We start from the raw sequence: 14,646 nt of genomic DNA, 5'->3' as shown, positions 1-14,646 counted from the left end.
GCTTGGTTAGTTTTGCTACATTTTGCTCTTTGCTACCCCATGCTTAATGTTACTAACTTTTGTCAGGCCCAAGATAAAATGTGCATACGCCGTTAAGAACTGCACTTTCTAATACACGAGAATTTCCTCACCGTCAGTCATACAGCACGTTATTTATTCCAGTTATTTCTCGCACCCCTTCCAATTTGATTGCTACTTCGTTTGACAAACTTTCTAGCAAATAGTTGCAGTGGATTTGCCACAAGGAGGGCAATGTTTAGAACAAGAGACAGGGCAGAAATAGCAATGATAACTATATTCTAACAGTCGGGTTGAGTCACATGCAAATTTTCAATTAGCACATCAAAATAAGTCAACTACAGTAATCCCTCGTTAACTCGAAGCCGTAAAATCCAGGGAAAATTTCGAGATAAGCGGTATTTCGAGTTAAGCAAAACGCCGAAAATGTTTGCCCAGGTCACTGTAAAAGAAAAGCCAGTGCTGCCAGGAAAAGCTCCACTGCACGAGACGGCAACCGTAGTAAAGCACAAGAATTCAGAGCGAAAAAAAAAATTTATTACCGAGGACCAAAAAACTGCGTGATGCTCGCCTGTTTCGCGTTCGCGTTCGGTCCCAGAAAGGCGTTCTCCAGTTGCTCAACACATCGCATGAGCCGTTGGTCGCCACCGCTGCATTCGACCTTGTTGCGGAGCAAGCGCAGCACGTTACGTGTTTCTGTCGTCGTAGGCACTTCTCGGGGCTCTTCCTCGTCTGCATGGTCTTCTGCGTCGTTCACGGCCATCTCAACGATATCGGCGTCCGACAGCATTCCGGTAACGGGGACGTCCGCCTCGTAGAGCGCATACTCCTCAAAGGCCATCTCGCCGTCTTCAGTATCGTTCACGCAGCCAGTTGCCTTGCGCACTTCATTGCACAGCTCATCACAGCCGCTGAATTCTGCGCCAATGTCTTCTTCGATCGATTCGGGGGCGCGAGAAAACCCTGCATGTGCGAAGCAGTTAGCAATCGCCAGCGGGCGTAGTTGGCGCCAGGCTTCGGCCATCAGATTGATTGCACCCAGCAGATCGATTTCATACTTTTACCCATTGTCGTATGACAGCAGAATTCGGTGCAGCAGGCTCTTCCTGCCGAATTCCTTGGCGATGCACGACTTGCTTCGACCTGCCTTTTCTACTTCCTTGATTAGCTCGACTTTTCTCTCCAACGTCAGAGATTTACACTGCTTTGGGCGGGACATCGTGGTCGATATTCGGAAGCGTCCGTTGCACACACCACTCACTACTCAGCAAAACTGAACTCAAGATGCGTCGTGCGCAGATCGCGGGGAAAACAAAGAATACCAGCTCGCACATGCAAGGGTTAGGTTGCGTACTGACTGGCCCACGCTTGCACACGCCGCCCACGGCGCATAAGTCGCGCGCAGGTGCGCACATGTGATCACTCCCACGGTTGCTTGACAAGGCTGATAGGAAACGGCTGCGTCCGCGGGAATTTCAAATTCGGCCTTCACGACCGCGTTCGGCACGTATAGTAAGAGCTAAGCGTTCGCATGGAGCCCTCGTTTCCTGTTGGGAGTGGACTTTGCCTTCGGCCCTCCCGGTCAAGATTTCGAGATATCCGCTGTTCCCTCCGGAAAACGTTTCGAGATAAGAGGGGGCAAATACATAGCACCTATGGGAGGTTAATGCACGGCGAAAAAAAGTTTCGACTTAACCGAGATTTCGAGATAAGCGAGTTCGAGTTAACGAGGGTTTACTGTATAAATATGGTCTCGAAGGGAATGACTGCTGTAGATAAAAACGGCATTCGATTTCTAAACGAGCTACAGTCAGCTTTGTGCAAGCAACTGAATTCGTGAAATCGAGGCTTTTCAGTAGCGCAGTGGTGTTTTAACTCGGGGTTTTATTTCAGAGACTTTTACAACACCACGGAGAGGAGGACACACTACGGGTAGGTAGTGGTGAGAGGGAGGAACAAGTTTTGAGAAGCGGCTGTTTTGGACACAGGGCTTGGCTGCTAATGGCTAAACTCCGGGAAAGTGGCAATGCTGCTGGCAGTGCGGCTGGCAGCAGCCAGCAGAGAAGATTCTTGGCAGAAGTCTGCTGGCTTGCCATCCTACACTGGTGGCAGGCAGCCTGCTTACTCCCTGGACTTCATGTACTTGATCAGGTCAACCACGCGGTTGCTGTAGCCATACTCGTTGTCGTACCTAGGGAAAAAAAAAAGTGCCGTTTTATTACAATGTATACCAAATGGAGTGGCTAAAAGATACGCCAAAATAACCGACTGTTAATAGTTTGCTCTCAAGGTTAGCCACTCTGCATCAATTGTCATGCGAGTGCATTAGGCATGAAAAAGAGTAAGGCGGCACTAATTTTGAGCACTACTTTGCAATGTTTCACTAGACCAATCGCACGACTGGGGCTACAGCATTTTGTGGGAAATTATGCATTCAAAGTAACACTTATGAATGATGAGTATCTTAGTGCACTTTCTGTGCATGTTTTATCAAGCAACTGTTGCTCGTACAAGTTAAGGCTGGCTGGCGTAGGTGTCAAGTTTGTATTTTGGCAATGCTGCGGTGCAAGCCCCCCCCCCACCCACAATTCCTAGCATGCCCTCTCTTGCTCCCCCAAGAGATGCACAATGAAACTAACCATGAGATGAGCTTGACAAAGTTCCTGGTAAGGGAGATGCCCGCCTTGGCGTCAAAGGTGCTGCTGTGAGAGTCCCCGAGGAAGTCAGTCGACACAACCTGCAGCACAAGGCACCACATTGTAGAGACCGACCACACACACTATGTACTATGATGGTGGAAAGGTTAAGTTAGGCTTGTCCAAGTTTTTCTAAACAAAGGAATATACACCTAGTCCCACCTGAAAAGGTGGTTTCATGGCAGTGCAGCTCTTAATGCTGTGAATACACCTCAAGGGAAAGTTCACGCATCACCTGCTCGGTTTATTTTCTTAGCCGACATGACCATTGCAAAGACTAGGTAAGCTGCATAGATCTCGCGCCTGGAGCCACGCACGACATACTATTTTGCCCCACAACCCTTCTCACGAGGCATGTAAGGCTTTCTCCTTGAAAATCAATATTCACAAAAGCCTAATAATAAACTAAACCTGTTGAGTACTGCAAACACAGGGGAGCACTTGCTGCCACAATAAACAACCAGCTTCAACCAGCCTGCCAAGACTTTACACCACTCTGTCCATCAAACATAGCATTCCAGTCTGACTGTCCTACAGCGGTCGTACAAGTGCTATTCGAACTTACTGTCACAAGGCAGGGGCCAATTAATGTACTAAGAGAGATAAAAGCAGACTGTGCACCGGTGTGCAACTAGCTACAGACATCCACAGTTGATCCATAGCTTTGCACGATAGATTCAATGTGCCTATCAGCTTTATGTGCTATGCTTTTATTGCGATAGCAATTATATGGACAGTCTCGGCTGGATTTTGCCGTCGCCGTCATGCACCGTATATGTATAAGTATGTATATATATATATATAAAAGCCCCAAAGAAAAATAATTCAGAAAAATGCTTCCGAAGCGCGGAATCGAACCAGGGACCTCTTGTTCCGCAGCGAGTGGCGCTATCCACTACGCCACGAAACGCAGATCCTCCACGTAGCTAACAGCGAGCGTTATATACATACCCTTTACCGCTGGACGGACTCACAGACGGCAGGCGATAATAAGCTTTCTTCATTACCAGCGAGATGGCGCTAGCAGCGCGACGGGCGCATTTAAAAGTCGTCGTCGAGCTCGCTCGCTTCTTATATTTGCGCAGCGAGAACATTGCCCTTCCGTTGTCTGCTCGCGCGGTTTTCTCGCGATGTCCGCGCTCATATTACCGAGCGTACGAAAGTCACTCGAGCTGAAGGGACACCGCCAAACGAACAAACAGAAGATGAGCGCGAACTATCAAGTGTCACAGCTCGACAGTTGAAGCACGCTAGTTTCCTTCGCTGCTTCGGCCGCCTTTGCAACAGGAACGCTGTTCAAACTGAGAGTATCCATTGGCGAGCCTCACTTCGTATAGCATTAATTTCTTGCTATCGCATTCATTGCTTCGCCCTTGCGGCGAAACTGACTTTTTTTTAAGGATCTTTGATCGATGTTAATGAAGTTAAAACACTGGCCTAAATGCACATTTTGCACGTTATGTTAGTTTATAATAATAAGACGTGAATATTGCCTAGTTCTGGAAAACAAACAACATCCAAGAGATCCGGAGTGTGCCTACATCGTCTTCGGTGTATCCGAGAATTCCCTTCCAGTGGTCGCTCTGCGAGGCAGCCTTCATCACAGCCTTGATCTCATCGTAGCTAGCCTCCTTGGCAAGGCGGCAGGTCAGGTCGACAACCGACACGTCGGGAGTTGGCACACGGAAGGCCATGCCGGTCAGCTTGCCGTTCAGTTCGGGAATCACCTTGCCCACGGCCTTGGCAGCTCCAGTTGTGGCCGGGATGATGTTCTGGGCAGCTCCACGGCCATCACGCCATGACTGCGTACGTTCAGCGCACAGTTAGAAACTGCCCTTCATCCTCCGAAGGCCTAACAAAGCAGAAAACTGGGCGAGTTGGTATGTATTCATCGTCACAGGATAGCGCGCACTTGCAACGGGGACAAAGGGAGACAACGGAGACAAAAGGTGCCTTATGTTGTGTTCTTCTCCCTTTGTCCCCGTTGCAAGTGCGCGCTATCCTGTGACTCCGAAGGCCTAAGTGAGGTTGCGGAGACAAAGTGCAGTGAACTAGAAGCCACCAAAGGAAAAAAAGAGGTGCGACAAACTTGTGTGTGAAAAGCTTCAGCTGCTTGTGCCATGCACAGGGAACACTGCCAACACTAGGTTATCACCCTTTGCCTGTACGCAATGTCTGCCATGCTTCATTTTCTTCAAGAATTTGTGCACTTTATACAGTAAAATCTCGTTAATTTGGATTTCATGGGACCAGAAGAACTACCCTAATTAACCAAATGCCAAATTATCGAAAGTATTAACAAAAAGTAAATACAGTAAAAGCTCGTTAATTCATAATAATAATATCTGGGGTTTAACGTCCCAAAACCACAATATGATTATGAGAGACGCCGTAGTGGAGGGCTCCGGAAATTTCGACCACCTGGGGTTCTTTAACGTGCACCTAAATTTAAGTACACGGGCCTCAAACATTTTCGCCCCCATCGAAAATGCAAGCTCGTTAATTCAAACTCGGGACTATAAAATTGTTCGAATTAAGCGGAGTTCGAATTAGCGGGCGGGCGCTAGAATCAACAGACATCGCGCCACACCGTGTGTAGAGAACACAGAAGCCACCTCTGGACTCGTTCCCGCAAATTAGGCGATACTACACATTTGTGGCAGGTAATTTCGTAAATTAAGTTCATGCTCAAACAGCGAACAGAATTTATTGATCAGTCAGTGATACACCAAAAACAAGCAGAGACTTGCATTCACGTGAGCAGTGAGCCTTAATGCCAAAATATACGAAGCTATTTGTGCTCCAAAACACGTTCATTTTACATGGCACAGTTAACGTAATCAAAATTTAAGGTCTTTCTTTCTTAGTTTAGTTATAGAACAATACTGAAATTGCCCAAGGGGACGCAGCTAAAGGCAAACATTGCCTGACTGGGCCGTGCCACCCATACAGTAGTGGCAGTAGACAAAATCATACATGGAAATCAATCACTACATTTGTTTTACACAGATGAAAGTAATGAGTAATTTGGGTGATCATTCTGGGCAGATTTCTGCGAGGAGGGATGAAAGCCAGAGGGCTCCCAGTTCGAATTAACAGTTGTAGATACCAACGCGTTCGAATTATCTCTAGTTTTCCCCCATAGAAATACATAGGGCTGGGCCAGGACCAAAGCGTCAGGTCGAATTAGCATTAAGCTTGAATTAATGAGCTTTTACTGTAAATGTTTAGTATTACATCAAAGCATTTTCATTTTCTTGAGGAAATAAATTTAAGTCCAGTAATTATTTTGCATAAGAGCAACGCAAAAGCCACAATTTGTTATTTTTGACTTAACGATGAACGCAAGACCCCTGTGTCGATCCAAAACGTGGCCTGGACCCAATTTTGTGACATACCAACAACGTGACCACGCCTGTCTGAAAGCCCACTGTCATTTCAGCTGTCTGCGAACGCAAGTTTTTGTTCCTTTGCATTGCACATATGTGGCGCTTCAGTCCGAATGAACCGTGTTGCGGCCGAATATGACCGAATTAACCAGAGTGATGGCATTCAACAATGCATATGCTTACCGGGACCAGACAACGTGTCCAAATAAGCAAGGATTGAATTAATCTTTTACTGTTTTCTTTTGTCTTAATTACAGTGCTATACGATATCCAGCTTTAGTTTAGTGGTACTTTTTAAGCCCTGAAGGATTTTTTCTAGGCTCTTCTAAGAATGCCTCTCATTTAAAAAAGCCACACGTGGGTCAGCAACTTGCCTTGTGGCTCGGTCCATCCACAGTCTTCTGGGTGGCCGTGGTGGCATGGACGGTGGTCATGAGGCCCTCCACAATGCCAAAGTTGTCATGGATCACCTTGGCCAGTGGGGCCAGGCAGTTGGTGGTGCACGAAGCGTTGCTCACAATCTTCATGCTTGGATTGTAGGTGTTGTGGTTCACGCCCATCACAAACATGGGGGCATCCGGAGATGGTGCAGAGATGACCACCTGCAATGATGGACGACGGCACACTTTGGAATAAGCACGCATGGGACTTTTCAGGTCACAACGGGGCATTACAGAGCATTGCCTGCTGGTGATTCGTATGGTAGAGGCCCTTGGTGTGGGGCTCTACTTCAAACAGAGATTGCCCCCGAGTTCTTTTACCTTACCTAAGCGCACAAGCCTTTTTGCATTTTGTGTCCTCCAATGTAAGGCTGTGGCATCTTTAAACAGCCCCTTGGCCCAGTGACTAAGCCATCTTTTAAGGCCCCGCTCCGGCAAGTTAAGCTCGTGGCAAGTGTTTGGACCAGAGTAACCTTGGGTACACTTTCCATTTGAATGCTGTGCTACTGCCAGTTTACTTTTGCTTTCCGCCACATGCATTAGGTGACTCAATTCACGTCGTGAAGTTTTTATTGTACACCAAATCCGTATTTACCTCGGTCGTGCAGTGCTCACGGAAACGAAGAAGAAAGTTATTAGGACTAGCACTGAATGAACGAGGTGAAAGTAGGAGTGTGCGAATATTTGAAATTTTTAATAGTGTTTGCTATTCGATTCGCACTGGAATTTTACGATTCGAACTTGCCAAAGACAAATACAGTCAACGTCCAATTGAAAGTGACCCCTTCAGATTTTCAGTATGCTTCACCTCATTACACTCTCTTACTGCGGCAAAGCTGCCTTTCAAGCTCCGTTACGGTCAAACTTTGCTAAGACACAAAGTCCCATGAGAAGTGGTCCCTAGATTTTCAATATGGTTCACCTCATCACACTCCGGTATTGCGGCAAAGCTGCCTTTCAAGCTCCACTACGGTCGCAAATCCATTAATAAAAGTGCTAGTTCCAACATGGAGATAAAAGATGTGGCAAAGTTGGGGGCTTTATTAATGCTGTTTTGGACCTGAAATGTGGACAGGAAGTCCGAAAAACCGGACGTTGAAGCTTTTTAGCATCCAGAATTTCAGATGTTTTTATATATCGACGTCTACGAGGCAGATTTGGAACTCCGAACTTGAAGGGAGCACACCCTTGTCCGCCACATCAGTTGGGCTTCCACAGAAGTTGAAAGAGGAGGAGAGGCTGATGAAATGGCATCTTTGCCTATCACGTGTAAAGTGGGCAATACAATTCGACCTCTACATTGCCTCATTCTTGACAAGACAACTATGAAACTATGCTTCATAAATTTAGCGAAAAGAAACACTTTCATGTTGCTATCTCATAAGAATATGCTTAGGAATCCTCTCCAACTTTTTTTTTCTGCAATTTCGCTTCGAAGTATTTGAGAAATATTCTAGAAATATTTGAAAAATATTTGATTCACACTCGCGCTTCAATATTCTAATTCGCTTCCCACCCTAAATTTTGTTATTCGCACAGCTCTAGTTAAAAGACAACAAAGGAACGAAGACAACGGGACAAGCGCCAACTGCCAACCGATTCCATTGGCAGTCAGCGCTTGTCCCGTGGTCTTCGTTTTTTTGTTGTCCTTGATGGAACGGCAGCATGGGCTAGTTGATTTAGAATCGACATATTTGCACAGCGCTACGTGAACGAGGACGTATGAAAGGACAACACAGGTGCCGACTTTAAAATTTTATTAGCAAAAACGCTAGAAACATACCGGGAGCAGCTTACACGTGAAATCATAGAAGCTAATCAAATGCAACAGCTGGGTGACCTCTGTGTAAGCATGCCATCAGTTGCCCTAACCAAAACGGAAATCGTGTATCTGGCTGTGATGCGATATAGGTTTGTGCGTTTGTGCTGATGTGCGCTGGTGTTATCAGTTGTATATGTTCCTAGCGTTTTCGCTAATAAAATTGTCTGCACCTGTGTTGTGTCCTTTCATACATCCGCGTTCACGTAGTGCTGTGCAAATATGTCTGTTCGTTGTCTAATTGCGCATTAACAGCCTCTGCTCCAATTATGAACCAACTAGCCCTCATCAATCTGTTACTAAGGTGAATACGTACAAACTAGCTCAGTTCAATGCACCGAATTCTCGCTGCACAACAGCCAATGCAGTGCCTCAAAAAGGGCAGCTCTTATCACCAACCACAGCCGATGCACTCACATGGTGGGCTCCACCTTCGAGGTGCTGACTAGCCTTCTCCACGGTGAGGAAGACACCGGTGGACTCCACCACAAACTCGCAACCAACCTTGCCCCAGGGAATGTTGGCGGGCTTCATCCTGCATACGCACCATAGTGAGTTTTTGACAAAAACTAACGATTCACCAGACCCCGCGGCAATTGAGAGCTCTTTAAAGCGGAATACTGGGCTACCAGAGATGTGCCACAACAAGAACATTCAGTCTGTTTTAAAAGGGCAGTCCCAGCTAAGCAACAGATTATTCTGGATGGCTGGCAAGACTACATACGACTCCAGGCTTAGCACTGCTGCGCTGAAATCAAATTACTGTTTGTAGAAATCACTTATGTTTGGGCAGTCCACAAGCTACCAGAAATATTTTTTAAATGTGTGTAGACCTTGGAACCGTGGCAGCTGATGTCACCAATCTTAGTGTTAACTGAATCCACTGCAGTGGGGTTACCCCCACTGCACAATGTAACAATGTGCCACAAAGCAACAGCTAGAAATCTCAAGTTAGATGTAACCATTTTAAATTATGATGCCTCTAGAAGAAAACAAACCCTCTACAATTAGCGATTATTAAAGAAAGTACAAATGGCAGACAGAAGTGGTTTTAAGCCCGGCAGACTGCGTTGTGACATAGGCTCCTTGGGGGCACTGACCTCGTATACAAAACACTCGCAGCAGAGTGCTTTTCTGCATGCCAGTTGGCTAGACGGCAAGGCCGACAGCTAACAAAATAAGAGTAGTAAAATAGTACACACAACATAACAGACCGCAAAGCAGGTAAATCGCTCAAGCTATAAAGCAGAAATAGACAAGAAGAGCAGAGTTGAGCACCATTCACGACCCCAGTGAGTTTATAAATATAGCACGGCCTAGGAAGGGGACGCATCTTCCATCAAGCGGCCTTGGAGGCGGAAGCCTGGCAGCAGCTGCCTGCCGATTGTGGAAACAACAACACCGCCGGCATGGACAGACTCCAACAATTCGGCCCTGCAGTCACGCACACCTAATGTGGCCTGTGGCCAGCTCCTTGGGAGCACTAACAGCTTTATCCTGTCAAGCCTCGCACTCCAAAATTGGACGCTACAGTGAACCAAGCCTTGGGACTGAACTGTTCCCTGCAGTGCAAAAACTAACTTGGGAACCATAGTCTAGCCGACATGAGCTCCATCTATCGTAATGCGCCTTTATCGTGTGGTTTCAGATGAAGCATGAGAAGTATGTACAGTCGTGAGCAATACGAAAGGGAACACGAAGTTTTCGCTTAGGCAATGACAACTCGTGATGAGAGGTACGAATCTGCCATGTTGGCATGCAAGAGGTACCTTTCCTATTGAACGTTCAGTGTCTCAAACACTTGTGCTTGCTGCATGCAAGAGGTACCTTTCCTATTGAACGTTCAGTGTCTCAAACACTTGTGCTTGCTTCCTGCATTAAGCCTCTATGGCTTTTTGAAGGTAACATCAGTGTTCCCTTTCATATTTCTTACGGCTGTACAAGTCTGACCTTCAGGCACAGCTTGCTTTTAAAGAAATGCTTACTACTGCGCGCAGTAGCTGCTACTACTGACTTGCGATGAAATAGCTAACACTAGCTGAACTGAACAGATAACTACAGTAAGTGAACCTATGGAATGGTAGCCCGATTAAATCGCACCTAGCATTCTACGACTAACAGACTAAACAAGGGTAAGCACATATGCATGATGAAATAGCCCTACAGTTAACATCAGACTGTAGCATGTAAAGAAAAAAAAAAAGCCATCCACACAACCTATGCCAAACCCCCAGAATGCGAATTAAACCTCACAGTGACATTTCAGTTTGGTTGATGCAGCTGATCTGCAGAAGCAGCAGCCACAAATGTTAATTGTACACCGAATTAACTGCAAGTATTACTTTTAATAAGACAAAAACAAGACCCAGTGTCTTAAGTTTAGGCAGCCAACACTTATAGCAAGATATGTTCTTAATCTTGCTCAATTCTGAAAAACTAGCGGGTCTAGAAAGTACCTATAAAGAGCGCCTAGCATGGCTTGCTAAGTTATTACATCAGCACTTCCAAGGATTCCCGTGAAAGAAAGACTTTGGACTCACTCCTGGAAAACGTGAATCTTGTGGCCGTTCACCACAAGCATGCCTCCCTCCTCATGCACATCTCCGTGGTAGCGGCCATGGGTCGAATCGTACTTGAACATGTAGACCTGCATTTGACAATGGCATCGGTATCTGCATCAGCACCAACAAGACTACTAGCGGTTACTTTCAAAACAGGTTAACTGCCCTAGGATCAACTACTGCAGTGACAAGATGAGTAAACTGGTAAAGCTGGCACTGTTAATGCCACAAAATCTATATAGCTACTGAAGTCCGGCAAACTTACCATGTACTTGACATCGCAGAAAGGATCGTTGACGGCCACGACCTCAACGCCCTTGGCGAGGGCGGCACGCAGCACAAGGCGGCCAATGCGGCCGAAGCTGTTGGAATAAAAAAATTATATTAGTCCAGCCTATATGGGACTACCCAAATCTGACACTGTGTAGAATGAAAAACACTTAAAGAATGCGTATCCTGTAGCCAGGTGCACTTATTCCACCGAGCACGTTGCATAGTGCAATCTTGCCCAATGTTGCAAGAGACTTCATATTGGTCGGGTTCCTCCGTCCTTGTTAGCCAATTTTTAAGGATTAATCAAAGTAAAGCTAGAACAATGAAGAAACATTCAGTATTGACAGCTGACTGAGTACAAGTCGCAATGCTGTAGTACCTAATGAGACTTACTGCCACTGCAACAAACGTACGTCATGCGTGTCGCAATTAACAAAATGCATCGCAATTATCCTCTATCTCTGATGAGCTATGGTCCATCACACGCCCTTGCAATAATGTGCCATTTAATTGCCGACAGGCACTAAAGCCGCTCTCAAAATTAAGAAGCTTCTTGTTCCTGCATCTCTTGCATATGCAACGAAGATGCTTTTACTGCTACTCCAAGGATACTACTATTATACCGGCTTTGCAATACAACCTTAATAAAAATTAACAGATAACCAAGCCAAGGAAGATATGTGGGGCATTAACTGCAGCGTAGTAATTACGCTACAAATGTAAAGAAAGTGAAGTGGATGAAAAGCCACCTTGTCGCCGGCAGGGACTGCACCTGGCGCATAGGGCATGTTATCTGAAGGTTGCAGGTTCGATCCCTGCTGGTGGCAAGTTGTCTTTTCATCCGCTTTACTTCCTTCACATTTATAGCGCGATCGCTACAATACAGTTAAAAAGTACAATTAACGCCCCCCATACGTTCCTTGGCTTCATCGAAATCTGTTTTCAGCAAGGCTGTATCAAACAAAGAAACGAGCCCTTGAAATTCCCTTCTTTCGTTTATGCCGGTCTTAGTAGCGGTAGGAGGAGGGAAAACTCGTCAGGGGGCAAACAAACGCGATGTCGGCGCGTTTTACTACGCCCAGAGGCGCAACGATGACGTAGCGCTACTATCATCGATCCAGACAGAGGAGGCGGGGAAGCTACCACCCCACATCTCTGCGGGATACGGGAGAGGGGGGGGGGGGATAACTGGGCCGACGCGTCGGGTTGGCGCTGGCAGACAAAAGAAATGAGAGATCGGAAAAGTTGAGGTTCGCATTGGCGACCTGCGCTCCACAAGTTATCAGCTAAGCGCACAAGAGTGCTCGGTAAGGACATCGCGATGCGCTGGGCAGCTCCGATGCCGCCGCTGTTTGGGACTGGAGCAGCCATGACAGCTGGCGTAGAGGTCACGTCAATGAGAAAGCCGGTGCCGAAGTGTGCCGGTAGACACGGCAGCGCGTCCGGACGACCAGTGCGAACCGAAACCAATTCGAGGAAACGCCCACGCGATTGCGAAACCCGAAGTCGCGACAAGAGACGGAGGAAACGCGAAGGAAAAATCGCGACAGTAGTGGCCGGCGAAACGTACCCGTTGATGCCCATCTTCACGCTCATGTTGATGCTGGTGGTGGAGAAGCGGAACTCCGAGACAAATACGCTGAAAGAGAAAAAGTCAGTAAGCACACATCGCCTCTAAAGAACAGAGAAGCGCTCTTCCTGAAACTGAGCGCGCGATTGCCGATCACAGAACCTTACGATTAGTCTGGTTGCTACCGAGAGCGGCCGAAAAGGGAACGTTATTGGAGCGCTAATCACGATCGCACGACGAGGCGGTCCGATCTATTAGGCCTTATTTCGACAGGAAAGCTCAAGTGCCACATTAAAACGCGCGTCACTGTTACTAAAGGGGTTAATCCAGGCAACCGCTAGTATCTTCCGCCAGGACCGCGAGCGAAACGGGGCAGGCGGGACAGGAAGCTCTAAAACTGCCCCGAAATGACGGCTAATGTCGCGGAAACCCATAGTCGCGAAGAGCTAGCGATCGCCTATGTGGACGTAAGCACCTAGTAGCCAGCTGGGAGCGCCGGTCGGCAGGCAGTTGACCTGAAGCCGGCGGGTCGCAGAATGAAATCGGGAGCGAACACGGGCAGCGACCAGCCGCGTTCGGCGATGCACGAGATCTCCGGGCCCACGCGCGGCGGGTGCCTCGCTACGCTCGCGCCACGCGCTTTCAATGGCCATCAATTGTTGCAGCCCGAAAAGCACGCGCGAGCCTCTTTCTCTTCTACTCTGCAAATCGTTGCACGTACAATACACTTAAAAATGAGGGCCGCACTTACGCAACGCTTCACTAAGATTTCCGCAAACGCACGCTGTAACGAGTGCGATAACAATCGAGGATTAGAAATACCGGCATCAGCGAGCGTCAGCCGGCAGTTACGTTCGCAACTGCCACGCCCGCCATTCTTGAGGGATTGCGAAGGAAAATTATCCGTTTCGACACAAACAGATGCTGCTCTTTACGGGCAGCGGAAGGAGGGTACGGTACGTGACAATTAAGCCAATTAAACCACGACGCGGAAGCATTGCCGATCGCATACCAACGCTCACCTTAGCCGCCCACAAGGTCAACTGAATGAACGCGCGGAGCTCGAGCTGTTTTGTTCGTGGACCTAAGCCTAAATCTCAAACTCAGACCCACGCGCAAGCAACGAACCCAGGCTAGTGAAAGAAACCCACGTGACCGGTATGGCAAATTGAGGCGCCATCTATCGACTGGGATCAGAGTTAAAATCTGCGTTCCGTCTCTTTCCTCCCAACTCTCTTCAACCCCCTCTCTGGCGGGATCAACTCCCTTTCCTGCGGGAGGCGCGCTTTCCGCCGCGCCGCCGCCTTGCTGGCGCCGCCGACTTTGAAATCCGTTAGAAAGTTTCGTGTCTGGCGTTGGTAAGGCATGTGTTAGCCGTCGCGCGTCCGTTTCATCGTGCTCGCTCGCTGTGTGCTTGTGCGACGCGATGTTTTACGACTCGCGCTGTTCGTGCATAGTGCTTTGTTGCTCGAATACTTCCAGAACAAGTCCCGGAATATATGTGCCGGCCCCCAAAAGAACGACAGGTGAGCGTGCCCTTTGAGTCGCGGTCTTCATTGTGTCAATTTGAATTCACGTCCGTACCGAGTAGCTGTTCTCTGCAGTGGGGCTTCAGTTAATGTTTTCAAAAATGATTTGAAAAGGGCACGATGCTGCGTTCAAATCGTTATTCGAACAATCAGCGGACATGAAGCCCATGCTTACAGGTTTACAACTCTCACAGAACCGCGTGTTTGAGTGTGTGCTTTGCATTTGTCTCCGGTTAATTACTCGCCATCGCCTATAACCACGTTTGTGAGACATTAGGTAGATGTATGAAAACTTGTGCTGCTCTGAGACGAACAAACGAGTTCACTATTGCACGAGTCGACGGCGCTCTT

The 14,646-nt window shown here is 47.5% G+C and overlaps 1 protein-coding gene across 1 annotated transcript; it reads right to left on the bottom strand.

The window, feature by feature from the left end:
- Positions 1-1,882: 1,882 nt before the first annotated feature.
- LOC119390430 (glyceraldehyde-3-phosphate dehydrogenase) lies at positions 1,883-13,870 on the bottom strand. The gene is made up of 9 exons (XM_037658046.2): positions 13,789-13,870; positions 12,767-12,835; positions 11,189-11,285; positions 10,903-11,009; positions 8,780-8,897; positions 6,478-6,705; positions 4,256-4,516; positions 2,658-2,755; positions 1,883-2,209 (listed from the first exon to the last, which is right to left on the bottom strand). The coding sequence occupies exons 2-9, from the start codon at positions 12,790-12,792 to the stop codon at positions 2,140-2,142; spliced, it is 1,005 nt and encodes a 334-aa protein (XP_037513974.1). The 5' UTR covers positions 12,793-12,835; positions 13,789-13,870; the 3' UTR covers positions 1,883-2,139.
- Between the last annotated feature and the right edge of the window lie 776 nt (positions 13,871-14,646).

Source organism: Rhipicephalus sanguineus, chromosome 4 (assembly GCF_013339695.2).
Source record: "Rhipicephalus sanguineus isolate Rsan-2018 chromosome 4, BIME_Rsan_1.4, whole genome shotgun sequence".
Taxonomy (NCBI): Eukaryota; Metazoa; Arthropoda; class Arachnida; order Ixodida; family Ixodidae; genus Rhipicephalus; species Rhipicephalus sanguineus.
This window is presented reverse-complemented; position numbering and strand designations above follow the sequence as displayed.

Bases quoted from the DNA above. Each gene is read 5' to 3' on its own strand.
- LOC119390430 (XM_037658046.2), bottom strand. From the start codon at position 12,792: ATGAGCGTGAAGATGGGCATCAACGG. The intron at 6,706-8,779 runs GTGAGTGCATCG...CCATCATTGCAG, and splicing joins TCGAAGGTGGAGCCCACCAT to GTGGTCATCTCTGCACCATC. The intron at 2,210-2,657 runs GTTAGTTTCATT...TTTTTTCCCTAG, and splicing joins TTTGTCAAGCTCATCTCATG to GTACGACAACGAGTATGGCT.